The sequence below is a fragment of the Arabidopsis thaliana genome, chromosome 3 (assembly GCF_000001735.4).
Source record: "Arabidopsis thaliana chromosome 3, partial sequence".
Taxonomy (NCBI): Eukaryota; Viridiplantae; Streptophyta; class Magnoliopsida; order Brassicales; family Brassicaceae; genus Arabidopsis; species Arabidopsis thaliana.
In genome coordinates, this window is record NC_003074.8 from 21736310 (window position 1) to 21759309 (window position 23000).

At 36.6% G+C, this 23000-nt stretch overlaps 7 protein-coding genes and 2 long non-coding RNA genes across 18 annotated transcripts; 5 read left to right on the forward strand and 4 right to left on the reverse strand.

Annotated features, from left to right (window-relative positions):
- Window positions 1-1850: 1850 nt before the first annotated feature.
- SHP1 (K-box region and MADS-box transcription factor family protein) lies at window positions 1851-6208 on the forward strand (the record flags this gene model as incomplete). Of its 5 annotated transcripts, NM_001203201.2 has the most annotated exons (10): window positions 1897-2466; window positions 2836-3067; window positions 3957-3994; window positions 4164-4200; window positions 4366-4447; window positions 4601-4662; window positions 4792-4891; window positions 4991-5032; window positions 5116-5157; window positions 5266-6208. In NM_001203201.2, the coding sequence occupies exons 2-10, from the start codon at window positions 2841-2843 to the stop codon at window positions 5455-5457; spliced, it is 822 nt and encodes a 273-aa protein (NP_001190130.1). In that variant the 5' UTR covers window positions 1897-2466; window positions 2836-2840. The 5 variants fall into 5 exon arrangements, with proteins under 5 accessions (NP_191437.1, NP_001325709.1, NP_001190130.1 ...); NM_115740.3 differs by lacking the exons at window positions 3957-3994; window positions 4164-4200 and having other exon boundaries at window positions 1851-2466; window positions 5266-5632; NM_001084842.1 differs by lacking the exons at window positions 3957-3994; window positions 4164-4200 and having other exon boundaries at window positions 2151-2466; window positions 4387-4447; window positions 5266-5591.
- Window positions 3044-3607, reverse strand: AT3G09155. The gene has a single exon (NR_141513.1). It is a non-coding gene; the product is annotated as an other RNA (long non-coding RNA).
- GAUT15 (galacturonosyltransferase 15) lies at window positions 5762-10015 on the reverse strand (the record flags this gene model as incomplete). Of its 2 annotated transcripts, NM_115741.3 has the most annotated exons (6): window positions 5762-6430; window positions 6523-6825; window positions 6913-7497; window positions 7821-7988; window positions 9077-9120; window positions 9426-10015. In NM_115741.3, the coding sequence occupies 6 exons, from the start codon at window positions 9661-9663 to the stop codon at window positions 6146-6148; spliced, it is 1623 nt and encodes a 540-aa protein (NP_191438.2). The 2 variants fall into 2 exon arrangements, with proteins under 2 accessions (NP_191438.2, NP_001326996.1); NM_001339939.1 differs by lacking the exons at window positions 9077-9120; window positions 9426-10015 and having other exon boundaries at window positions 6146-6430; window positions 7821-7874.
- Window positions 9149-10236, forward strand: AT3G58795. Its single transcript, NR_141701.1, has 2 exons — window positions 9149-9622; window positions 9747-10236. It is a non-coding gene; the product is annotated as an other RNA (long non-coding RNA).
- A 1682-nt stretch (window positions 10237-11918) lies between these two features.
- AT3G58800 (secretion-regulating guanine nucleotide exchange factor) lies at window positions 11919-13619 on the forward strand. The gene is made up of 2 exons (NM_115742.1): window positions 11919-12064; window positions 12251-13619. The coding sequence occupies exon 2, from the start codon at window positions 12253-12255 to the stop codon at window positions 13285-13287; it is 1035 nt and encodes a 344-aa protein (NP_191439.1). The 5' UTR covers window positions 11919-12064; window positions 12251-12252; the 3' UTR covers window positions 13288-13619.
- A 37-nt stretch (window positions 13620-13656) lies between these two features.
- On the forward strand, window positions 13657-15832 carry MTPA2 (metal tolerance protein A2). Of its 2 annotated transcripts, NM_202727.3 has the most exons (2): window positions 13657-14286; window positions 14404-15832. In NM_202727.3, exons 1-2 carry the CDS (start codon window positions 14242-14244, stop codon window positions 15538-15540), a joined length of 1182 nt encoding a protein of 393 aa, NP_974456.1. In that variant the 5' UTR covers window positions 13657-14241; the 3' UTR covers window positions 15541-15832. The 2 variants fall into 2 exon arrangements, with proteins under 2 accessions (NP_974456.1, NP_191440.2); NM_115743.3 differs by having other exon boundaries at window positions 13657-15697.
- A 391-nt stretch (window positions 15833-16223) lies between these two features.
- AT3G58820 (F-box/RNI-like superfamily protein) lies at window positions 16224-18372 on the forward strand. The gene is made up of 6 exons (NM_115744.3): window positions 16224-16367; window positions 16646-17107; window positions 17167-17255; window positions 17376-17570; window positions 17723-17863; window positions 17947-18372. Exons 2-6 carry the CDS (start codon window positions 16651-16653, stop codon window positions 18304-18306), a joined length of 1242 nt encoding a protein of 413 aa, NP_191441.1. The 5' UTR covers window positions 16224-16367; window positions 16646-16650; the 3' UTR covers window positions 18307-18372.
- A 278-nt stretch (window positions 18373-18650) lies between these two features.
- AT3G58830 (haloacid dehalogenase (HAD) superfamily protein) lies at window positions 18651-20510 on the reverse strand. 3 transcript variants are annotated; one of them, NM_001339940.1, is made up of 5 exons: window positions 19674-20510; window positions 19488-19565; window positions 19327-19400; window positions 19132-19239; window positions 18651-18979 (listed from the first exon to the last, which is right to left on the reverse strand). In NM_001339940.1, the coding sequence occupies exons 1-5, from the start codon at window positions 20341-20343 to the stop codon at window positions 18863-18865; spliced, it is 1047 nt and encodes a 348-aa protein (NP_001326923.1). In that variant the 5' UTR covers window positions 20344-20510; the 3' UTR covers window positions 18651-18862. The 3 variants fall into 3 exon arrangements, with proteins under 3 accessions (NP_001326923.1, NP_191442.2, NP_001326922.1); NM_115745.4 differs by having other exon boundaries at window positions 18744-18979; window positions 19674-20332; NM_001339941.1 differs by lacking the exon at window positions 18651-18979 and having other exon boundaries at window positions 19057-19239; window positions 19674-20361.
- Window positions 20511-20763: 253 nt separating this feature from the next.
- Window positions 20764-22660, reverse strand: PMD1 (Tropomyosin-like protein). 2 transcript variants are annotated; one of them, NM_001084843.2, is made up of 2 exons: window positions 22373-22660; window positions 20764-22154 (listed from the first exon to the last, which is right to left on the reverse strand). In NM_001084843.2, the coding sequence occupies exon 2, from the start codon at window positions 22144-22146 to the stop codon at window positions 21190-21192; it is 957 nt and encodes a 318-aa protein (NP_001078312.1). In that variant the 5' UTR covers window positions 22147-22154; window positions 22373-22660; the 3' UTR covers window positions 20764-21189. The 2 variants fall into 2 exon arrangements, with proteins under 2 accessions (NP_001078312.1, NP_191443.1); NM_115746.1 differs by having other exon boundaries at window positions 21003-22157; window positions 22373-22463.
- Between the last annotated feature and the right edge of the window lie 340 nt (window positions 22661-23000).

The following is a 23000-nucleotide window of genomic DNA, read 5'->3' on the forward strand; positions in this document are numbered from 1 at the left end:
CGTATGATTAGTCACCATTCCTTAATTTCTTGTTCCCTCAATTAAGTTGTCTTCTCATCATTTTTTTTTAAAATATTCATCCTGAATATAACCAACAAACAAAAGGTTCGAGTATCTATAAATTCCGCAATGCAATCTAAATTGGACTACTAGTGAGATCTGCAACAGTGAAAAGAGAAAACAAAATGGACTTGAAGAGGTTTTGACAATGCCAGAGATAATGCTTATTCCCTAATATGTTGCCAGCCAAGTGTCAAATTGGCTTTTTAAATATGGATTTCTGTATCAGTGGTCATATTTGTGGATCCAACGTATTCATCATCAAGTTCTCAAGTTTGCTTTCAGTGCAATTCTAATTCACACGTTTAACTTTAACATGCATGTCATTATTATTACTTCTTCACTAAGACACAATACGGCAAACCTTTCAGATTATATTATCTCCATAAATGAAATAATTAACCTCATAATCAAGATTCAATGTTTCTAAATATATATGGACAAAATTTACACGGAAGATTAGATACGTATATTAGTAGATTTAGTCTTTCGTTTGTGCGATAAGATTAACCACCTCATAGATAGTAATATCATTGTCAAATTCCTCTCGGTTTAGTCGCTAAATTGTATCTTTTTTAAGCCTAAAAGTAGTGTATTCGCATATGACTTCTCGTCCTAACTTTTTTTTTAATTAACAAAAAAATCGAAAAGAAAATAATCTGTTAAATATTTTTTAAGTACTCCATTAAGTTTAGTTTCTATTTAAAAAATGCTTGAAATTTGACAGTTATGTTCAACAATTTTGAATCATGAGCGATGTCTAGATACTCAGAATTTAATCAAGATGTCTTATCAAATTTGTTGTCACTCGAGGACCCACGCAAAAGAAAAGACTAATATGATTTTTATTTGGTCTGGATATTTTTGTAGAGGATGAAACTAAGAGAGTGAAAGATTCGAAATCCACAATGTTCAAGAGAGCTCAAAGCACAAAGAAAAATGAAGATGAAGGACTAAAGAACAATAAGCAACTACTTATACCCTATTTCCCATAAAGGATTCAGGTACTAGGAGAAGTTGAGGCAAGTTTCACATGCAAGTCCCTGTCATCATATATCCATATTATACCACACCTACGTCTCTATGTGTATTTCTTGGCATCGACTTTCTCATGAATGATTCAAATTTTCATTTATTTTTACAATTTAATTCACCTAAGATTATTATGCATTTCTCATCATTGGTACATTTTCTGTATAGCGTATTTACATATATGAAATAAATTAAATATGTCCTCACGTTGCAAGTAGTTAATGAATGTCCCCACGCAAAAAAAAAATCCCTCCAAATATGTCCACCTTTTCTTTTTAATTCCAAAATTACCATAAACTTTTGGTTTACAAAAGATTTCTAGAAATTGAGGAAGATATCCTAAATGATTCATGAATCCTTCAATAATCTGAAGTTTGCGATATTTTCCGATTTTCTTCAAGAGTTGCGATATTTGTAATTTGGTGACCTTAAAACTTTTTTTGATAAAGAGTAAAACGTTTTTTCTTAAAAGTAAAACTTGATTTTATGTTTTAGGGTTCTAGCTCAACTTTGTATTATATTTCTTGCAAAAAGAGTTCGTTAACTGCATTCTTCAACACTATAAAGTGATTATCAAAAACATCTTCATGAACATTAAGAAAAACAATATTTGGTTTCGGTTAGAGCTTGGTTTTGCTTGGCTTGATTCACATACCCATTCTAGACTTTGGCATAAATTTGATACGATAGAGAGCATCTAATGGTAATGCAGAAGGGTAAAAAAGGAAGAGAGAAAAGGTGAGAAAGATTACCAAAAATAAGGAGTTTCCAAAAGATGGTTCTGATGAGAAACAGAGCCCATCCCTCTCCTTTTCCCCTTCCCATGAAAGAAATCGGATGGTCCTCCTTCAATGTCCTCCACCTACTCTTCTCTTCTTTCTTTTTTTCTTTCTTATTATTAACCATTTAATTAATTTCCCCTTCAATTTCAGTTTCTAGTTCTGTAAAAAGAAAATACACATCTCACTTATAGATATCCATATCTATTTATATGCATGTATAGAGAATAAAAAAGTGTGAGTTTCTAGGTATGTTGAGTATGTGCTGTTTGGACAATTGTTAGATGATCTGTCCATTTTTTTCTTTTTTCTTCTGTGTATAAATATATTTGAGCACAAAGAAAAACTAATAACCTTCTGTTTTCAGCAAGTAGGGTCTTATAACCTTCAAAGAAATATTCCTTCAATTGAAAACCCATAAACCAAAATAGATATTACAAAAGGAAAGAGAGATATTTTCAAGAACAACATAATTAGAAAAGCAGAAGCAGCAGTTAAGTGGTACTGAGATAAATGATATAGTTTCTCTTCAAGAACAGTTTCTCATTACCCACCTTCTCCTTTTTGCTGATCTATCGTAATCTTGAGAACTCAGGTAAGGTTGTGAATATTATGCACCATTCATTAACCCTAAAAATAAGAGATTTAAAATAAATGTTTCTTCTTTCTCTGATTCTTGTGTAACCAATTCATGGGTTTGATATGTTTCTTGGTTATTGCTTATCAACAAAGAGATTTGATCATTATAAAGTAGATTAATAACTCTTAAACACACAAAGTTTCTTTATTTTTTAGTTACATCCCTAATTCTAGACCAGAACATGGATTTGATCTATTTCTTGGTTATGTATTCTTGATCAGGAAAAGGGATTTGATCATCAAGATTAGCCTTCTCTCTCTCTCTCTAGATATCTTTCTTGAATTTAGAAATCTTTATTTAATTATTTGGTGATGTCATATATAGGATCAATGGAGGAAGGTGGGAGTAGTCACGACGCAGAGAGTAGCAAGAAACTAGGGAGAGGGAAAATAGAGATAAAGAGGATAGAGAACACAACAAATCGTCAAGTTACTTTCTGCAAACGACGCAATGGTCTTCTCAAGAAAGCTTATGAACTCTCTGTCTTGTGTGATGCCGAAGTTGCCCTCGTCATCTTCTCCACTCGTGGCCGTCTCTATGAGTACGCCAACAACAGGTACGCTTCTCCTACTCTATTTCTTGATCTTGTTTTCTTAATTTTAACTAAACAAGATCCTAGTTCAAATGATAACAAAGTGGGGATTGAGAGCCAAGATTAGGGTTTGGTTAATTTAGAAAACCAGATTTCACTTGTTGATACATTTAATATCTCTCTAGCTAGATTTAGTACTCTCTCCTCTATATATGTGTGGGTGTGTGTGTAAGTGTGTATATGTATGCAAATGCAAGAAGAAGAAGAAAAAGTTATCTTGTCTTCTCAAATTCTGATCAGCTTTGACCTTAGTTTCACTCTTTTTTCTGCAAATCATTTGAACCTGATGCATGTCAGTTTCTACAATACACTTTTAATTTTGACGGCCCATCAAATTTCCTAGGGTTTACTTCAGTGAAAAAAATTGGGTTCTTGACACGATTTAGCATATATATATAAAAATAGGGGATGATCAAGACTTATGTAACCTCTGTCTGGTGAAACTAGGGACAAAGTCTACTGATGAGTTGTCACTAGGGATCCATTTGATCATTTAATCCCAACAAAAATGAAACAAAATTTTGAGAATTTATATGCTGAAGTTTTTCAACCCTCTTTTTTAAATAACTTTATATTATGTAGATTTGTATTTAGGGTAATTTGTCCAACTAGAAGTCCTAAAAATCAATAAACACACGGATGACTTTGTCTAACATTGTTATCAGTCATCAAATGTAAAATTGTACAAATAATGAAATTAAAGATTTAGTCTCTTTTATTTTTTTTGTTTAGGGTGTATATATATATATATATGTATATTTGTTGCATTGATATATCAATGAGAGGGAGAGAACTCAGAGAAGTGTCGGAAATTAAAATGGTACGAGCCAATTGGAATCTCTGGCATTCTGAGCTTCATTTATTTGTTATTAGAAAAAAAAAAAAAAAAAAGTCCTTTAAAGATACCTTCATGATGACATTGAATCATGTAATATACACGATACATGGTCTAATTCCTCCTCAAACCCTAATTACCAATTTCGAAACCATAATATTTACTAGTATGTTTATATATCCTTACTTTAAGACATTGTTTGTTTATAATACCTTGTGAATTAAGAAAAAAAAAAAAACTTGTGGATCTATTCAAGCCATGTGTTAGAATAAATTTATAAATTTTCTCCTCGTACTGGTCAGATATTGGTCCAAACTCCAAAGCCTTCCCTTTTCAGGAAAAAAAACATTTCGAAATTAACTCTAATTAATCAAGAATTTCCTACAATGTATACATCTAATGTTTTTTCCGCGATCTTACTTATTAGTGTGAGGGGTACAATTGAAAGGTACAAGAAAGCTTGTTCCGATGCCGTCAACCCTCCTTCCGTCACCGAAGCTAATACTCAGGTACCAATTTATATTGTTTGATTCTCTTTGTTTTATCTTCTTCTTTTCATTATATATATGATCAACAAAAAATATAACCTACAAAAAGAGAGAGTTCTTGGAAATGCATTGAAACGGTTTCGTTATGGTGTTTGAATACATGGATTTTTGAAGTACTATCAGCAAGAAGCCTCTAAGCTTCGGAGGCAGATTCGAGATATTCAGAATTCAAATAGGTAATTCATTAACTTTTCATGAACTCTTCGATTTGGTATTAGGTCACTTAATTTGGTGTCGGTCCAAAAGTCCGCTTGTAGTTTTCTTTAGAAGTTGTTTTGTTTAATGTTCATGTTTACAAATTGAAGGCATATTGTTGGGGAATCACTTGGTTCCTTGAACTTCAAGGAACTCAAAAACCTAGAAGGACGTCTTGAAAAAGGAATCAGCCGTGTCCGCTCCAAAAAGGTAAAATCTACGTTGCTCTCTCTCTGTGTCTCTGTCTCTCTCTCTATATATAGTCCCTTAGTTTATATAGTTCATCACCCTTTTGTGAGAATTTTGCAGAATGAGCTGTTAGTGGCAGAGATAGAGTATATGCAGAAGAGGGTAAGAACGTTTCTCCCATTCCAAGTAATTAGATCTTTCTTCGTCTTTGTGAGGGTTTGAGTTTTCCCATAAATCATGTGTAGGAAATGGAGTTGCAACACAATAACATGTACCTGCGAGCAAAGGTTAGCCACGTTCTGTTCCAAATCTTAATCTCAATATCTACTCTTTTCTTCATTGTATAACTAAGATAACGTGAATAACAAGAAAACTTTTGTTTTTGGGTTTAATAGATAGCCGAAGGCGCCAGATTGAATCCGGACCAGCAGGAATCGAGTGTGATACAAGGGACGACAGTTTACGAATCCGGTGTATCTTCTCATGACCAGTCGCAGCATTATAATCGGAACTATATTCCGGTGAACCTTCTTGAACCGAATCAGCAATTCTCCGGCCAAGACCAACCTCCTCTTCAACTTGTGTAACTCAAAACATGATAACTTGTTTCTTCTCCTCATAACGATTAAGAGAGAGACGAGAGAGTTCATTTTATATTTATAACGCGACTGTGTATTCATAGTTTAGGTTCTAATAATGATAATAACAAAACTGTTGTTTCTTTGCTTAATTACATCAACATTTAAATCCAAAGTTCTAAAACACGTCGAGATCCAAAGTTTGTCATACAAGATTAGACGCATACACGATCAGTTAATAGATTTTAAGTGCCTTTTAATATTTACATATAGTTGCAGCTTCGATTAGATCATGTCCACCAAACACTCACAATTAGAGACAAGCAAAACTATAAACATTGATCATAAAATCATTACAACATGTCCATAAATTAATTATGGATTACAAAAATAAAAACTTACAAAAGATCTATAATGTGATAAATTAATGTGTAGCTATAATTAAACAAAATTACATTTTTTACTATAGTTACTACTTGAGATAATGATCTCAAAAAGAAGCTTCATACGCTTAAAGTCTAATTTGATACTGTCCTTTATCTAAATTACTGTTTAGTATATGGACATGAGAGAAATATGAGCAGAGGCTGAAGGCTTAAACCTTCTTCCCTCTGTTCTCTCACACAGCCGCAAGTATTGGCTTCATCACTCAGTTTTCTCTTTTCTTTATATTTGTTTTCTAATCTGTTTTTTAGTCTCAGTTCATGATTTTGCATTTTCTAACGAAGATGTCGGAGGAATTTACGTATCTATACCAAAGAGATCGTACCTCAGGGTTACTGATCTCTAGCCACGGTTTTGCTGGACCGCTGAAATGTAAAACCGAAGCAGATTTCAGAATCTCTTGAGGGGATTTTACGGATCGAGAACCTAGTCCAGCGACGTGCCATGATGGTTCAAGAGACTGTGTAAGTCCTTTGAAAGCAAGTAATGTCGGTGGTAAAGCCCCTGGTTGCCATAATTGTAGTCCTGACCTAACACTCTGCATTAAAATTAAACATCAGAATTTGTGTAACTAGTTAGAGTACGGAATACATAACGCAAAAACTGAGATCGTTCTATATTTACACTCACGAGTCTTAGCCATGTAGAGTAAGCTTCAGTAATATTGGTTTGTCTCCAGGCTTTGAGATCAAAGACATTCATACCAGAAAGCCAAGCACAGTCTTCTTGAACTAAGTTTGATGAGATCAAAGGATGTGAGAAGTTGAAATAGTCTTTGTATTTTCTTCCGGGGCAACAGTTGTCTCCGCACCACGAATCAACGACAGCACCAACAACTTTACCGTTGAGATCCGTTTCCCATAAAGACGAAAGATCGCTCTGTACTACTACATCATCATCCAACAACACTATCTTGTTGAGATCTGGAAAAAGCTGCGCGGTCCAACAAAAAGAAGATTCGAAATGATAAATGGAATGGTTTTTAAGCTCAGAGAAGAGTTGAGAGGAGAGAAACTTTACCTTGGGAATGTAAATGCGAAGATGGTTCAAAAGGGCAAGGCAGCTAGGATTTAGAGCTTGCAAGGACTGCTCATGAGTACCCTCAACAAAACTAAAATCAGAGTCTTTCAAATTTTGATAATGTCGTCTCCAAATTAAGCGGTGAATGTCCAGCATCTCTCTAACTTTGAAGTTCACTTCTTGAGGCCAATCATACTGATGAAGTCCCTTTACTTCAACAACTGGTGATGAAGCAGAGTTGATAGCAAACCAAGCATGCATAGGGGTATAGGTTTTCTTATCGGTAACAATATGAAAGACAAACTTCTCGGGATTCACAGCGTTTTGTACAGTAGACGATATGACGACAGAGGCAGCAAGGACATTGTCAGTCAGGAGGACAATATGATGAAAAGATGGGTCGGTCAGACGTGATACGGACTCAGGCGGAGGCAAACGCATTCGAGCCATTGCATTTACAGAGTACTCTTCAGTTAATCTGAGGGAAAGGCAATGGAGGCTTTTAGGAATACCGTGAGAGGCTAAATGCCAGTACACTAACTCATGATGTTTCGCTGATTGGACTTTACGTTCCATCTGCAACAGCTGAAATTTAAAGTGAACAAAGTGTCAAATAAATAGAAGGGGCAGAGCAAAAGTGGAAATACTCCACTTAGCTAGTGAGATATTAAGTTCTATTCTTGAGTGCTTGACATAGAAGAGAATAAGCTTTTGTCTTCTCAGTACTAGAAGATTTATGTCTGATACCATTAATAGACCTCAAAACCACCATGTCATTGTGTTAAATCTAGACACTAATAATCTCAATATGTCTTAGTTTTAACCTTGTAGAAAGTTCATCATCTATGATAGTGAAGTACAAGACACGACAATGACATCATTTAGGAAATAAAGCTAGAAGGGCATACCATCTTCTTAGTCACGGAAGCAAACGCCCTTATGTCACGGCGTTTTAACGTCATCTCCTTAACAAGGTCGTCGAATGACTCCAATGATCCCTTCGTTCCTCTTCCATTAACGTCCTGATGATCTGTCGTCTCTTCCACTAGAGCCCGTGTCAACTCTTCCCCAATTTTCTGAAAGAGACACAAACACGCATTTTCTTGCCGTGTGAGTTATAACAAACTAATAAGCTGTCATAATAATGTCTTTACATCAACTCACGACACAAAACAACAAAACTGCTTCAACAGAAACAGTGCAAATGGAAAGCGTTTTTTTAAGTCATGTATTGGAATTATTCGTCTGTCTCGTTTCTCTTTGTTCCTGTTTGTTGCTACGTATAAAGGAGAAAGCAACCAAGTGGCTATGCACTTTCTGGTGGCAGCAAAATCTGCCACGTATCCTGTCAGAAAAAAACTGAGTGGAAAGTTGAAACTCCTACATCTAACTAAAGTTTACTACATTGGTTATGGCATCTATAGTAATCCATACGACGATTTTTGTTTTTTTCTTATTCACTAAAACTTAAAGTTCCCTCAATGTAGCTGCTAATTACACTCTCTAGGGCATGCTATGTTCTAAATAAAGGTAAATAGTTGATAAGAAACCACATTGTGGGCTCGTTTCCGACAATCTCACATGTTGACATCAGATCAAGCTCGAATAATAACAAATGAATCTATCAAAGTAAACGATACACGAAAAAGTCATTGCGTGGATAGAAACTAGAGCAAAATCACAATCCACAAATCAGAAATCAGTAAAATTCACCCTTATAGACTATTTCATCTCTCTGTTCCTAGACAATGACATAGATGATAATGATCACGGTTTTACATATTTTTTACCCCACCAGGTCCAAGAGGCAAAGCTCATCTCATCACTCACTATACGACACTAGCAACACTAACGTAAAACAGCTGGCAATAACTTTTTTTTTTTTGGGTTCCCATACAACAATCATATCTTTCTTCCCTTTAATAGCAGCACTATGTGCAAGTGTTGAGATTTTTTCCTGTTTCCCATTGATTTTAAAGTTAATGATTACAACTAAACCAAAATCATGAAATGAAAATATCTTAAATTAAAGTACCTAGGTATATAACATTTGCCGACATCAAATAACAGTGAAGAAAGACGTTTTAAATTAAAACTTTTAATACACTTGACTTGAAAATGTACTATTCATTAGTATTAGAGAGTAAATATAATAAAAGCTTACCAGAGATGTGTCGCCCCCACGGAAAAGTCTGAGTCCCATGCAATCTGTGAATACAGAGTCAAATGAAAAAAATAGTGTTATTAAATCTACGAATCATACGAAAATAAATAAATACAAAGAAGAACAAAAAATTAAAGATGACAAGCACATAGCATTCAATACGAACGAAGAAGATTTATCCATATCAATAATCATTAACTGAATTCACACTTTGAAGCTATCTGAATCATTCATATCCAGAAAATAGGTAGATTTGCAAATTAATTACCAAGAAGATACTAAAGTAAGAAACGATTAATCAAAATTTATATGGAATCTAATACTATGAAGAATGAGTGTTTTACTATACCGAGTGGTGAATCGCAAACGGAGGCAGATTCGAGGACGAGAAACGCGAACCTGACGAAGATAAAAGGGAGGACGATAGCGAGCAGCAGCAGCAACAGTAACAACGTGCGACTAGAGAATCTCCGCGCTGCTAACGCCGCCGCTGCAGCCGCACATCCTCCGCTTCCTTTACCGATTCCGACGCCGGGATTTGATATCGTAACCTTCTTAATCCCCGTCGCTGATATGTAAAACTTCATTTCTTCACAGTTTCCCTAACTTTCTCACAACGTTTCTTCAGTTCCATCAATCCAAAACAGTAACACACGGCTCTGTTTTCCAGATCTCTGATCTCCACTATCAGTTCATCAAAAACAACAACCAAAACCAACAGGGATCGAGAAGAAGAAGAAGCTCAATGACGAAGATGTGATCAAAAGCAAAACGCGAATCCAGTAGGTCGAGAGGGACTGTTTGGTTTTTGATCTGTACGACGGGAATAAAAAACAACATTCAAAGAGGAATGAATTTTTCTAAAGAAGCCAAGCGGACATATGCTTACCAAAATAAATGCATTTTTGTAAAAGATAATATTTCACCAATATTATTCCTATCATAATAGTCACGAGTTTGTGAAAATAATTAGTATTCTTTTAAAAAAGCCAAAACCAATGCCGCGTTCATCTCCGCGGGAATTTAGCACATAGTCTATAAATGTTTTGTGTATGTATGTATAGATGTATAAATTAATCATGTGTAGTTAATAGGGTAAAACGAATTATGGAAAACTTTACGATAACTAAAATAAATATTTTACTGGTAAATGGAAAGAGTAATGAATGATGCAGACAATTACAGGAGTGTCCTTCTCTACGAGGATTTGTATTTTGTGGAGTCACACCGACACATTAGCAGGGGGAGGGTTCCAGTGTGGGAGCCCACATGGAGAATTAATGGTGCGTTATTCCTGGAGATCACCGTCCATTAATTGCTCTCTTATGGCTATGGAGTTGGTAGTTAACCAAGTTTTTGGGATTTTAACTATAATTAATCAATTAATCTTAGTAGCAATCAATGTACCACTTCCACAAACTTATTGGTCTCAAGTCTTTCTCTGTAACTTATAGCGTGTCCTCGTCGTCATTATAATAGTTTGTAGTTGTACTCTACTTTTTTGGAAGATATTATTCTTCAGCTAGTGAGAAAAGAAGTTTGCCGACAAAAAAATAACTCTAACAGACCCTAGTTAAAAAAGTAAACAACACCTACACTGCTTATTTTATAAGCACTCGTAGAATTTACGAGTGTTACTGTTAGTTATCGTGCTATTGTGCCTAGGTGTGAAATGTATGACATTTAAACATTACCTTGATTATTTTGTGTTTTTGTTCATCATGCTGGTGAATGGTTGGAGACGAATAAGCCATATCATAATTATGGGAAGTGTGGAAGGAAGGTCACTGATGATATGCTACTATATTGGATGAGTGCTACTGATATTTATCGATATTGGGAAATTTTCTACATTATGAAGCAAATATGTGTTATTTAGTCTGGCATAGATAGATCAAAAGTCCGTAAAAATCAATAAATACAAAAACATTGTCAGCTGTGGATAACATAAATCATATGTTTGAATGTAGAAAGTTGTACAATTTAATAGTAATTTCGAAGACAACAAGCGTTTTGTCGTTTCTGCATGTATTGGTAGTGCAATTGTCAATGTTCCTTACACAAGTTGATTACATCAGTTTTTCATGCAATGTTAAATAAAAAAAAACGGTTTCAAAACCTTACCTTAAAACTTTACAGCGTCACAACCTTTTTCCCCCATACTCTTACGTACCTAAGAAAGTCGTTTAAAGCTTTTAAGTCAAATTCTTTCTCCATACTTTGGTCTTAGAGATATTCTAGTTCTACCCCAAGGTTTTCTCTTCTCAATCGTGGTACATACTGTACTCATTAAACTCCTAACAATCTCAGCCTTGATTTGAATATTCCCTTTTTTTTTTGTTTAGTTAGTCTTATCAATTTTGAGATTGTATGCTCTTGAATGAATTATTAAGAGTATGTATAGGGTAACTAATTTAATATTTGTAACCTACAGAAATGCAAAAACGTATTTTATATAGTGTCACTGGATCATTGAAGTCACGGTTTACGTGTCTGTACCAATTGTAATACTCCCTTTGTACCAAGTTATTTGATGTTTACTTGTTCCATAAAAATTAATGTTTTGTAAAAGTATGATTATTAATTTTGTTTGTGGCCAATAGTGAAAGGAGAGAGATAACAATAATATTATTAAACTAACAAAATAATAATTAAAAAGTACAAAAAGTTACTTTTTTCTTAATTTATGTGCAAAACTTAAAACATCAAACTTTATGCAACAGAGATGATAACTTTAAATTATTTCCTTGGTTTAAAACGGCAGGAACTGCGAGTTATAAATGCAAAACGGAGCGCTTTTCACCAGAATAATAAAAGAAAAAACGGTTGGGAGTTGAATGTTATTATTCACAATCGTGAGCAAACGGAACAAAGTTTAAAGTCGTCGTTCAAAGCAACGTGAGTTCTCTCGGAACCTTACGGGTTACTTACGGGTAAACCACTCGCCGGTCGGAATAAAGGTTTTACAAATTCCTCTTGTCTCATCCGGTAAGTGTTGACTGTTAGTCTTAGTCCCTGTGATTCGTTGTGGGCAATGCTTGATCTGATTCATTAGTGAAATTTCTGTAGAATTTGGTTGATATACGAATTTGATTCTCCGACAATGTGATAATTACAACTTAGAATTGTTCTCAGAGTTCCGTTTGATCCTGAGATTTAACTTGATCTTTGCAGTGATGTTGAAGCGTACTGACAAATGGAAATCTTCGCATGGATCTCGAATCCATCAATTCGGACTTGTTTTCGTTGTTGGGATCTTCCTGGTGGTGGTTCTGTTATTTTGTTTCAGTGGCAAGAATCAGAGCACGAAAATGCAACTACCGAAACAGATCTCTAACAATGTCAAGCCCGAATTGCAATCTCAGCCAACATTAGAGATTCAGAACGAGACTCAATTGATATGGACGATACCAAATTCACCAAAAGCAGTTCTGTTTATAGCTCATGGTTGCCACAGGAAAGCTTCAGACTTTTGGGACAAATCTTCAGATTGTCCTCAATGTACTGGCCTACCAGAGGAGAGGATTCTTATGCGATTTGCCCTAGCTCGAAAGTTTGCTGTTTTAACTGTATCTAGCACTGGAACATGCTGGACATTTGGGAAGGAAAAAACGATTGTTGGAAGTATAATAAAATCGTGGGTCGAGAAGCATAAGCTCGAAAGACTTCCGCTTGTTGCGTTAGGGGCTTCATCTGGTGGCTACTTTGTCTCGGCTCTTGCAACAGAAATGCAGTTTAGTAGCATTGTGCTTATGATTGCTGAAGGAGTCTTTGATCAAATTAGTATCAGTAAACAGTATCCGCCTACTCTGTTTGTGCACATGCCTAAAGATGTGTATAGACAACAAAAGATTAGAGAGTTCTTAGAAGGTCTTAGAATGGAAGGTATTGATGCTGCAGAGATTGAATGCTTGGATTTGCCGATTTCTCCGGATTTCTTGGCAGATAGGATTCCAGGTCTTGATTCAGATGTCTCGGCCAAACTATTTAAGTTGTTTCGAGACAAGGGATTTGTTGATGAGAAGGGATACATGAAACGTGATGGACGGAGAACACCGTGGAAACAAGCTCTTAGTGGCTACAAAATATCACTGGAGCAAAGTTTGATTACTCCTGTTGAGGAAGAACTGAATCTTGCATATGCATATCATGAGATGACGAGCTTGCAGTCTGATCAAATATTCAGCTGGTTTGAATCGCATATGAGCTAATTGGCTGTCAGATTTTCATGTAACAAGATCATTCTTTGAAAGCTGTAAGATGTATTGCACAGGACAATCTATTTGACTCCAATGGAACATGCCTAAACAGTCGATTTACTTACGATTTGAGTCTGAAAAGATCATGGTCACTCTGGTTGCTGTGATTTAGAGTTAAGAATAGAATTTTGGTTAGTGTAACTAAACTCTCCGTTTAAATTCAGCAGAGTTTCGTAAGGTCAGCTGCTTTTTGATTCTCATTTGTAGTTAACTAAGACCGCTAAGTCTGTTGTGGTTTTGGAATCTGTAAGAACTCTTAATTTAAGAATGTTGGATGATATTGCAATCTCTTGTAAGCTGCTGTCCATATTGAGGGATTTTGTGGGATAATAACCTACTCTAAAGCAAGATAGCCAAAGCTAGAAATCCTCTTGTTAAGACATCTTATGATATACAAATCTTTGTTTCTACTTTCTTCATTCATTCTGCAGGTAGCGAAAGGATTTGGTAGTTAAATAAGTGGCTGGTCAACGAAAAATCAAAAGCATAATGCTTTCAAGAACCAAGGTATGTCTTCTTTTATCTGTTATTAAAATTTCTGATACCGCTTTGTATATGTGCTTTGATAGGACTACATGTTTTATGTGCCCTGATAATCTTCGGAAATTGAAAAAGTCAAACCAAAAAAAATGATTTGCAGATCGGCTAATGAAGAACAGTTCAATTAAAAGTCTAATAGATAGTCTTAAAATAAAGAAAGGTTTGATAGTCAATAGTCATTTCGTGTCTCAGATGGATTACCAATGTAATATATAATATATGATACTATATAGTTTTGAGAAAGAGACTAGATGGGAGGCATGTATCATGACTTTCTCTATTTCTTTTTGTTCTCTCTCAGTTTTCCAATATTGCGTATAACTTTTGGTTTTGAGGTTTTATATATAAAGAGTTTGCCAGAATGGTATGGTGACACCCAAATTACATCTCGATCTCTCTCTTACAAAAAAGGTATCTTACTTGTTTGTCTCTAGACAAACACTATATCGTCTTTCTTCCTCCTGTCTTGCGTCCTTATTTCTCTCTTTTGATGCGTTTTTAATTGCAAGGAGTTGTTTTTTTTTTCAGATGAAAGACCATATTCATGAGCATGACCACATGGTTCAGATTTGTGGGGAAGTTTCATCAGGAGAAACAAGCTTGGTGGGCATCAAGAAGACATGTGGAGAAGCGCCTTGCGGATTCTCAGATGCCAAGACCAGTTCAATAGAAGCTCAAGAGCGTGCAGCATCAATGAGAAAGCTATTAATAGCTGTTCTTCTCTGTGCCATTTTCATAGTTGTAGAAGTCGTTGGAGGAATCAAGGCCAACAGTCTTGCGATTCTCACAGATGCAGCTCATCTGTTATCTGATGTTGCAGCCTTTGCAATATCTTTGTTCTCGCTCTGGGCTTCGGGATGGAAGGCAAACCCTCAGCAATCTTATGGGTTTTTCAGAATAGAGATTCTTGGTGCTCTTGTCTCCATTCAAATGATTTGGCTTCTTGCTGGTATCTTGGTTTATGAAGCCATTGTTAGACTTAACAACGGTAGTGGTGAAGTGGAGGGATCTCTTATGTTTGCTGTCTCTGCAGTTGGCTTACTTGTGAACATTGCAATGGCTATTCTGTTAGGTCATGACCATGGTCATGGTCATGGTCATAGTCATGACAATGGTCACGGTCATAGTCATGATCATGGCCATGGAATAGCCGCAACCGAGCATCATCATGACTCTGGTCATGATGAATCACAACTATCTGATGTCTTAATCGAGCAAAAGAAGCAGCGTAATGTAAATATTCAAGGGGCTTATCTTCACGTGCTGGGAGATTCGATACAGAGCGTAGGAGTGATGATAGGAGGAGCAATCATATGGTATAAGCCGGAGTGGAAGATCCTTGATTTGATATGCACATTGGTTTTCTCTGTGATTGTGTTAGGGACAACAATTGGGATGCTTAGGAACATTCTAGAGGTTTTAATGGAGTCAACACCACGAGAGATTGACCCGACAATGCTTGAAAAGGGAGTGTGTGAAATTGAAGAAGTGGTGGCTGTTCATGAGCTTCACATTTGGGCGATTACTGTCGGCAAACTTTTGTTGGCATGTCATGTTAAAATCAGACCTGAGGCAGAGGCAGATATGGTTTTGGACAAGATTATCGATTACATTAAGAGGGAACACAACATTAGTCACGTGACTATTCAGATCGAACGTCAATGAAGCAACGTGACAAGGCGTTTTTGCATTATCATATCTACTTTGTCTGACCATTTTGTAATGTTTGTCTTGTGTACAAAAGTGTTTTTTTTTCCCAACGTATGTATCATATTGTCTATAATTGTTTTTTGGTTTGAGGATAAGCCCTGCGTTAACGATCAAGGACAAAGTCCCTTTTCCCCTGTTTCTAGATCTGTTTCGTGTTCTTCACGAAATCTTTATTTCTATGTATGTTAACAAAAGGGAACTGCTGATGAATTAGAAGATGCTTGTGGGTATCATCTATAGAAAATGGATTATAAAACGCTAATTGAAGATCATAGATGAAGCAGAGCAGATATAAGCATTGTTGGACTAAGCTCAGTTATCGACCATGACTCTGGTTTCGGTTTCATGGAAGTTGATTCTCAATTTTAAACACTTAACGTTTAAGAAGAAGAACATGATTTTCAGGCATCATCACCAATTTGCCCACTGGGCTTCTATTTGGGCCTGAATTACGTTATCAGCCCAAAGTCAAGCAATCCTGCTTTGTTTTACCGAATTAAACCGATGATATTTAGAAAACCGGATAAAACAGAACCAAAACTTACACTAGATTCTCCGAGTCTGCTGCTTTCAATTTTACGGCTTCTCCGATGCCTTTGTCGAACTATAAGTCTGGGACTTTCTCTCTGCCTCTCGCTGGGTATTTTGCATTTCTTCATATCTTCGCTTGTAAGGCCATAGAAGTCAGCTACTAATCACTCCCACTCTCTCTCTCTCTCTCTCTCTCTCTATCTCTTCTCACTGGACGCATTCATTGAAATCGCTTAATTTTGGGTCTTAAGGTAGGTGGTGAAGTTTACTCTTTTCTACTGCTTCTACTAATTATATTCTCCTTTGTGGGTCCTTTTTGTTGTGGTCTAATTTGCATAGTTACAAATCCATGTTTGAATTAACCTCTCCAGTTACTCCATTTTTACCTTACTGTCAAACATTAACATTCCTCTGTTTGTTGATCCTGCACATTGGAACTGTTTGTTATTTATGTATCCATGATGTTTTAATAAAAAGCCTTGAGATTTTGTCTACTTAACAATATATTATTACCTCTTGTTTCGTGCAGAGAAGATGGATGGTGTTAGCAGTCTACCAAACGAGCTTCTTTGTCACATATTGTCCTTCCTTACCACAAAGGAGGCTGCTTTGACTTCTATTCTCTCCAAGAGGTGGCGCAATCTCATTGCATTTGTTCCTAATCTTTACATTGATGACACTGTGTTTCTCCATCCAGAAGAGGGTAAGCGGGATAGGCCCGAAATTATACAGAGCTTCATGGATTTTGTGGATAGAATACTGGCTTTGCAGGGTAATTATCCCATTAAGAAATGCTCCCTCAAGTGTTTAACCGAGGTTGATTCAGTTCGTGTGGATGCTTGGATAAGTAATGTGTTGGCGCGTGGTGTTACGGACCTTGATCTATTAATCATCTTGGATTGTGAGAGTGATGATAACTATCGGCTGTCTCCAAAATGTCTCCAGAGCAGCACACTAGTTAGCCTGAAAATAGACGGTGGAATTGATATTGGTTGGGTGGCTGGGACCGTTTTCTTACCGATGCTTAAAACTCTCTCTCTCTTGACTCAGCTCGGGTTGATAACTTTGACATTCTTCTTCTTGCTTTGCCTGCACTTGAGGAATTAGCCCTGGTTGATGTAATCTGGAAAGATGAGGATGTGATCGTATCAAGTCCAAGCCTCAAGACCCTAACCATATATGACATTTATTGTTTTAGCAATTTATCATTTGATACACCGAGTCTCGTTTACTTTAAGTACTATGGTTGTGTTCCGCAGGATTACCCACTAGTTAATATGAAAAACTTATTTGATGCTCGAATCATCTTCATGCTACAACTCCCGGGAGCTAGAGAACCAGATGATGATCATTGGTTCGACCAAAACGTTGCTCTCAGATATAGCAATGTGTGGAAACTCTTTCTTGGCTTACAAAATGTTCCAAATCTTTACTTGTCTCCTGATACTCTCAAGGTCAGTTTTCAATCTCTCTTGGAATATTTTTATTCAACTGGTCTCGAGGAAATAAAACATGATTTTGTCTCAACTCCTGGAGCATAACTGGTCTAGTTTTGAAACATGTAATTGCAAATTATTTAGTTGAGTTTTTTTTTTCTTATTTTCAGGTGCTTTCTCTATATTGTGAATCGATGCCGGTGTTCAAAAACCTCAAATCATTAGCTATTAAGAGTGGCAAGGAACGAGGTTGGCAGGCAATCCCAGTTCTTCTAAGGAACTGTCCACATTTAGAAACTCTAGTCATTGAGGTATAAAAGCAACTCATTTTCCAAACATGTACAAAGATTGAGCTCATACTTTGAATCTCTTATTGTCTTCTTTATGCTTTCAGGGTGTCTTGCACAATGTCACAGATAAATGTGGGGATGCTTGTGACTGCATTTCTAGGGAGGACAAAGGTCGTTCGCTGACATCTTGTCCAGTAAAAATGTTAGAGATTCGAGGGTTTAGAGGAACAATGAAAGAGATGACAATGATGAAGCATTTCTTGGACTATTTTCTGTGTCTGAAGGCGATGAACATCTATGTTGAAGAGAATGATCCTACAGAGCTCAGATTCCCTGAAGTGTCTAAATGTATCATGCAGATGATGGAAGAATACAACAAGTTATCGAGTTGCAACGTCGAACTCCTTGTGACTGATTACTTTTACTTCTCTGAGAAGTGGACTGCAAAAGGAAGAATTCTCTGACAAAACAAAACTTGCTCAAAGTTTTGTCAAAGGTCCCATGGAAATTCATTCCGGTTCTTTTGTTTAATTGGCTTGAAAACCGTTCAAAAAACCAAACCAATTGCAAAACCATTGAACTTTCTTATTCTTTTTCTCCGAATGTTTATAGTAATTTACTATCGATGGCTTACTTCAATTGATTCTTCGCCACAAATTTGCTGAGTTGTTCTTTGTGACGTCTTTACCTTTTTTTTTCGAATGACGTGGCTAATAAGCTACAACATACCAATCATCTTAAGCTCAATATAGGAAGACTTAACCGTTTTCATCGCAAAAGATATACAACTTTTTTCCGAAACATCACATTTTTTTGATTCCATACCTCTTTGCGTAAATGTTCTTTTAACTATGAAGACCCCTGATATGAAGATCTTGCGGGTATAAAAATACAAGTACAATATCAAAAATGGCATTTTTTATCATGATGCATTTGGCCAAAACCCAAACTCAAAATTTCAATTACAAAAAAAAAACAAGGAACAAAGTTGTTGTTGCAATAGCAAAATGAGAATCCTTCTTACAAATCTGATGGAACTTTAACAAACTGTGTTATATCTGATACCAAACTATGATCCACAGGCTTCAAACCTTTTCTCAACCAACGTTTCAACAAGGCCAACTCTAATCTCCTCACCTGCAACAAAAAAAATGAAATAACCCCATTCAGCTATATTGTACAACATTTTTGGAAAGCTAAAAGTGAGATGCAGAAAATAGTTATGTGCTTACTTCCCCTGAATCAGTAAACCAAAGTGTACAGTTAAGGAAGAGGAGATAAAAACCAACCTGTCTAACAATGAAAGGCTCCTCAGCTCGACTCAAAGGCTCGGTTAATACGGTTAGAAATCCGTTTCTGTTCCCGTAAACGATATCTGTGAAAGGTCGATCACCCACCTGCCCACAAACACTTAAACACATAAAGATCTTATCTACCAAAAATCAAATTACCAGTTTAATCCCTAACACTCATCATGAAATTACCATGATTAGCTCTGAAGATGTGCAACCAAAGTGTTTCTCAACTTCTTCAGCAGTTCCTGCAGGCTTCTTCACTCCTAAAATCATGATTCAAAAACAATCCTTATCAGTTACAATGCTAAAACATCCAAGGTAACCACAGTAGATCAGAACAAGTCACTTACTATGCCTCAACACTCTAATTCCTATTTCAGCCTCCAATGCTTTAGCTTTCGAATCATCATGATCGTATTCCGTGAGCCCTGATAGTATTTCACCAAACCCGAAAGTAAACAAAAGATGTTAGCTTAAACTCCAACAAAAACCAGACAAACAAACAAAAAAAATTCAAAACTTTATCCAAATGTTACCAGCGGAATTGCTAAACACGGCGATGTCATGGCCAAAAACGGCTTTACACCGCTCAATGGAAGGACGTAATGGTGGCCAAATCGCTAGAGAATAAGGAGCCGTAAGAGTGTTATCTTTATCAAACACTACACCTTTGAAGCCCTTTCTCTTCAGCACTTCCCAATCAATGTATCTTAAATCTTTCACAGAAACATGCGGAAGAACAAATTGACGATCTTTAACAACAACGGAGACCGAAGAAACGATACCCTCAATATTGATTCGTTGCCCAAGAGCCGCTTTCAGATCTGCCCACCACATGTTCGACGAAATTGCCAACCCTTTGTTGTTGTCTTCTACTCTCGGCAACACCAATTCGCGTGGCTCTCCGTCGAATTGTTCCGGGATCCGGTTAGAGAATCCTGGGTCTTCGGTGGGAGAGCTAAATTGGTAAAGAAGAAACGAATCTTCAAACGTGGGTAGACGCAGATTCTGCTTTTGGCTTCGATGGGTTGTCGTCGTTTGCAGAGGAGACGAAGAAGAAGACGAAGGAGGAGGAGGAGAGCAAATGGGTTTGGTGGAGCAGGAGATGAGATTAGGGTTTCGTTTGTGACGAGGAGGAGAAAGAAGGAAGCTTTTGGGGATTGGGTAGTAGGAAGTAGTGGAGGCAGCCATCGATGGGGTCTGCATCTCAGCCTTCTTTATAATAAATATTGTTGTTTTACTTTTATTGACCCTAAAATGTAGTTGTAAGTTGTTTATCGAGAATTTCCAGATTTCTTGGAGCTGTTTTAGAAAAATATGATGACTCTTTTCCTTCCACACGCTTTGATTTCCAAAAATATAAACGGACACTAGTCAAATTAACCTTAACAAATTGACAAGTCAAATTGTATGTTTTGCTCATGTGTCCCTCTTGTCTTAAAATGGTCACCTTTCAACACATTCATTTCATGGCATCTCCATCCACTATGCGTGTTGCAGATTTTGAAGTATCTGAATCCAAAAACGGTCCCTTGATATGCTCTTCCAAGAAGCAATTTTAAAACGGTTCTAATGTAAAGTTAGTACTCGTGGACTTAGGATAAAGAACTATACTGGCCAAGCAATTCTGTTTGAATCATGTTTCTCTTAAAATCCAGTAAATAGAAGACAAGAAGAAGTGATGACGAACGGTTCCGAAATGCATTTTGTGGCATATTATAAGGTGAAGTTTTTATCTGTTCCCATTCACAAAACCATGCTAGCCAAACTACCAACAAACATAACAAACTCAAATCCAAACCCAAAGAAATTTGTGGCAAACCTGTGTAAATCCATTCCTGAAATCAATCTTAAGACAGAGTAGAAGTGATAAAGAACAGTTACCAAATGCTGATCTCATCAACAAAAGTATGATAGCCAACAACCAACAAACATCACAAACTCAAATCCAAACCCAAAACAAATTTGTAGCCAACCTATATAATTCCATCCCAGATATCAATCTTAAGAACTTGGTCATCAGTTATTCTTTCACTAACATATTCATCAAAATCACCTTAGCTTAGAATAGCAGACGAAAAAGGTCGCTGCAACCAAACCAGCAGCTCCAACTGATCCAGCAGCAACCACTGGCCACTGATACTCAGCTTCCAAGGAACCCTTTTGGTCACCACCATTTGTGTCTCTGACTCCATTACTAGGCTTCATGGTTCTCTCATTCAAAGCAAAAACCGTCTTGTTACCTTCCTCAACCTTCTTCAGTAACTCGTCCTTCTTCAACTCCAGCTCCTTCTCTCGTTTTTGAGTTTCACTCAAAGCTTCCTCCGTGAGCTTCTTCTTAGACTTCCATTTCTTCAATTCTTCTACATTCTTCACCAATTCCAGATTCAAAACAATGACTGTCTTCTGCAATTCCTCAATCTCTCTCTTTTTCTCATCATCTATCTCCCTCATTTCCTCTTCTGATCTAAGTTTCTTACTCTTCTCCTCCATTTCCCTCACTTCCAAAACCCCAATCTTCCTTTCCAAATCCCTAACCCTCTTCTCAACCTCAGCTCTATCTTTCCTTAAACCCTCAGCTTCCTTCTCACACCCCTCCAGCTTCTCCACTATCTCCGCCAACGCTTTCTTCAGCTCCGCCACTTCTTCCGCCGTCTTATCCACTCCGTTCAAGGAAGTGATCAGATCGTCATGAAGATTCGACACCTCAGTTTCAAGCTCCACAGCTCTAGTAGAAATAGCTTCCAAAGCCTTCTTCTCTTCCTCGTACTCCTCGATCTCTTTCTCCATCTCTCCGAATCTCTGATTCATCTCCGCTTCTACGTCTTTCATCTCTTCAATTTCTCCCGTAAGCCTCTCTAACCTCTCCTTCAATTCACGATTCTCTCTCGTGAGCTCCTGATTCTTGTTCTCCATATCCTCAATCTTCCTTTCCAGTTCCGTCGTCTTTACACCACCTTGATCGTAGTCAGAGATCCCCTTCGCCGCACGATCTTCAACATCCGCCATTTACGCTTCTACTAGAGAAAATTCAACACAGAATTAAGACTCAATAACACGAATAACTCAACAAAATGTAAAGTTTGATGCTTTAGAGAAGAATCAGTCACTCTGACTTTTTCCCAGCAATCTCACACATCAATCATCATGATGATGATAATGACATTTCGTTAATCGGAAAAATCTGGTATGACGAATAACAAAAAAATAGTAAGAGAATTCTATTGAGGTTTACCTTCCGATTTTCCGGTGGAGGGATCGGCTAATCGGAAAGATTCGATTTTTAGGGTTTATACTTTACAGAGTGAGTGACAACAAATGGCGTTGAGAAATTGGGCGGTCCTGAATACCCACGTGTTTAAAGCAAGTCCACTTGGCTGCATCATTTTCAGTGATCTCTGTTATATGGGCCTTAAGGTCCATTAGTAGTTAAGCTCCATCAGGCCCAAATCGTTGCTTGCAGAGTTATTATTATTCTTGTTCGGTGAGTTCTATTTTGTCTTCCTTGTTTCATGAGTTTTATATATGTTTTTTTTGAACCTTATTGGTAATGCGCTCTATCAGACCCAAGTCTGCTATTATCGCTTGCAGAGTTATTATTGTTCGTTTATTCTTTGTTCGATGAGTTCTTTTTTTGGCTTCCTTGTTTCATGAGTTTATATGTTTTTTCTGACAATATTATTGGTGACTAAATATAAAGATAAAGAAAAAAATAATTATTTTTCACTTCTTTATTTGATGTAAATTAAATGTTAAATTTTATACCATTTTCATTTTCATTTTTTGGTGTAAATGTCAATTATTTTCATTTTATTGGCATGTGTTTTATCAAATCTAATGGCTGGAGCACCGAAAGTTATATA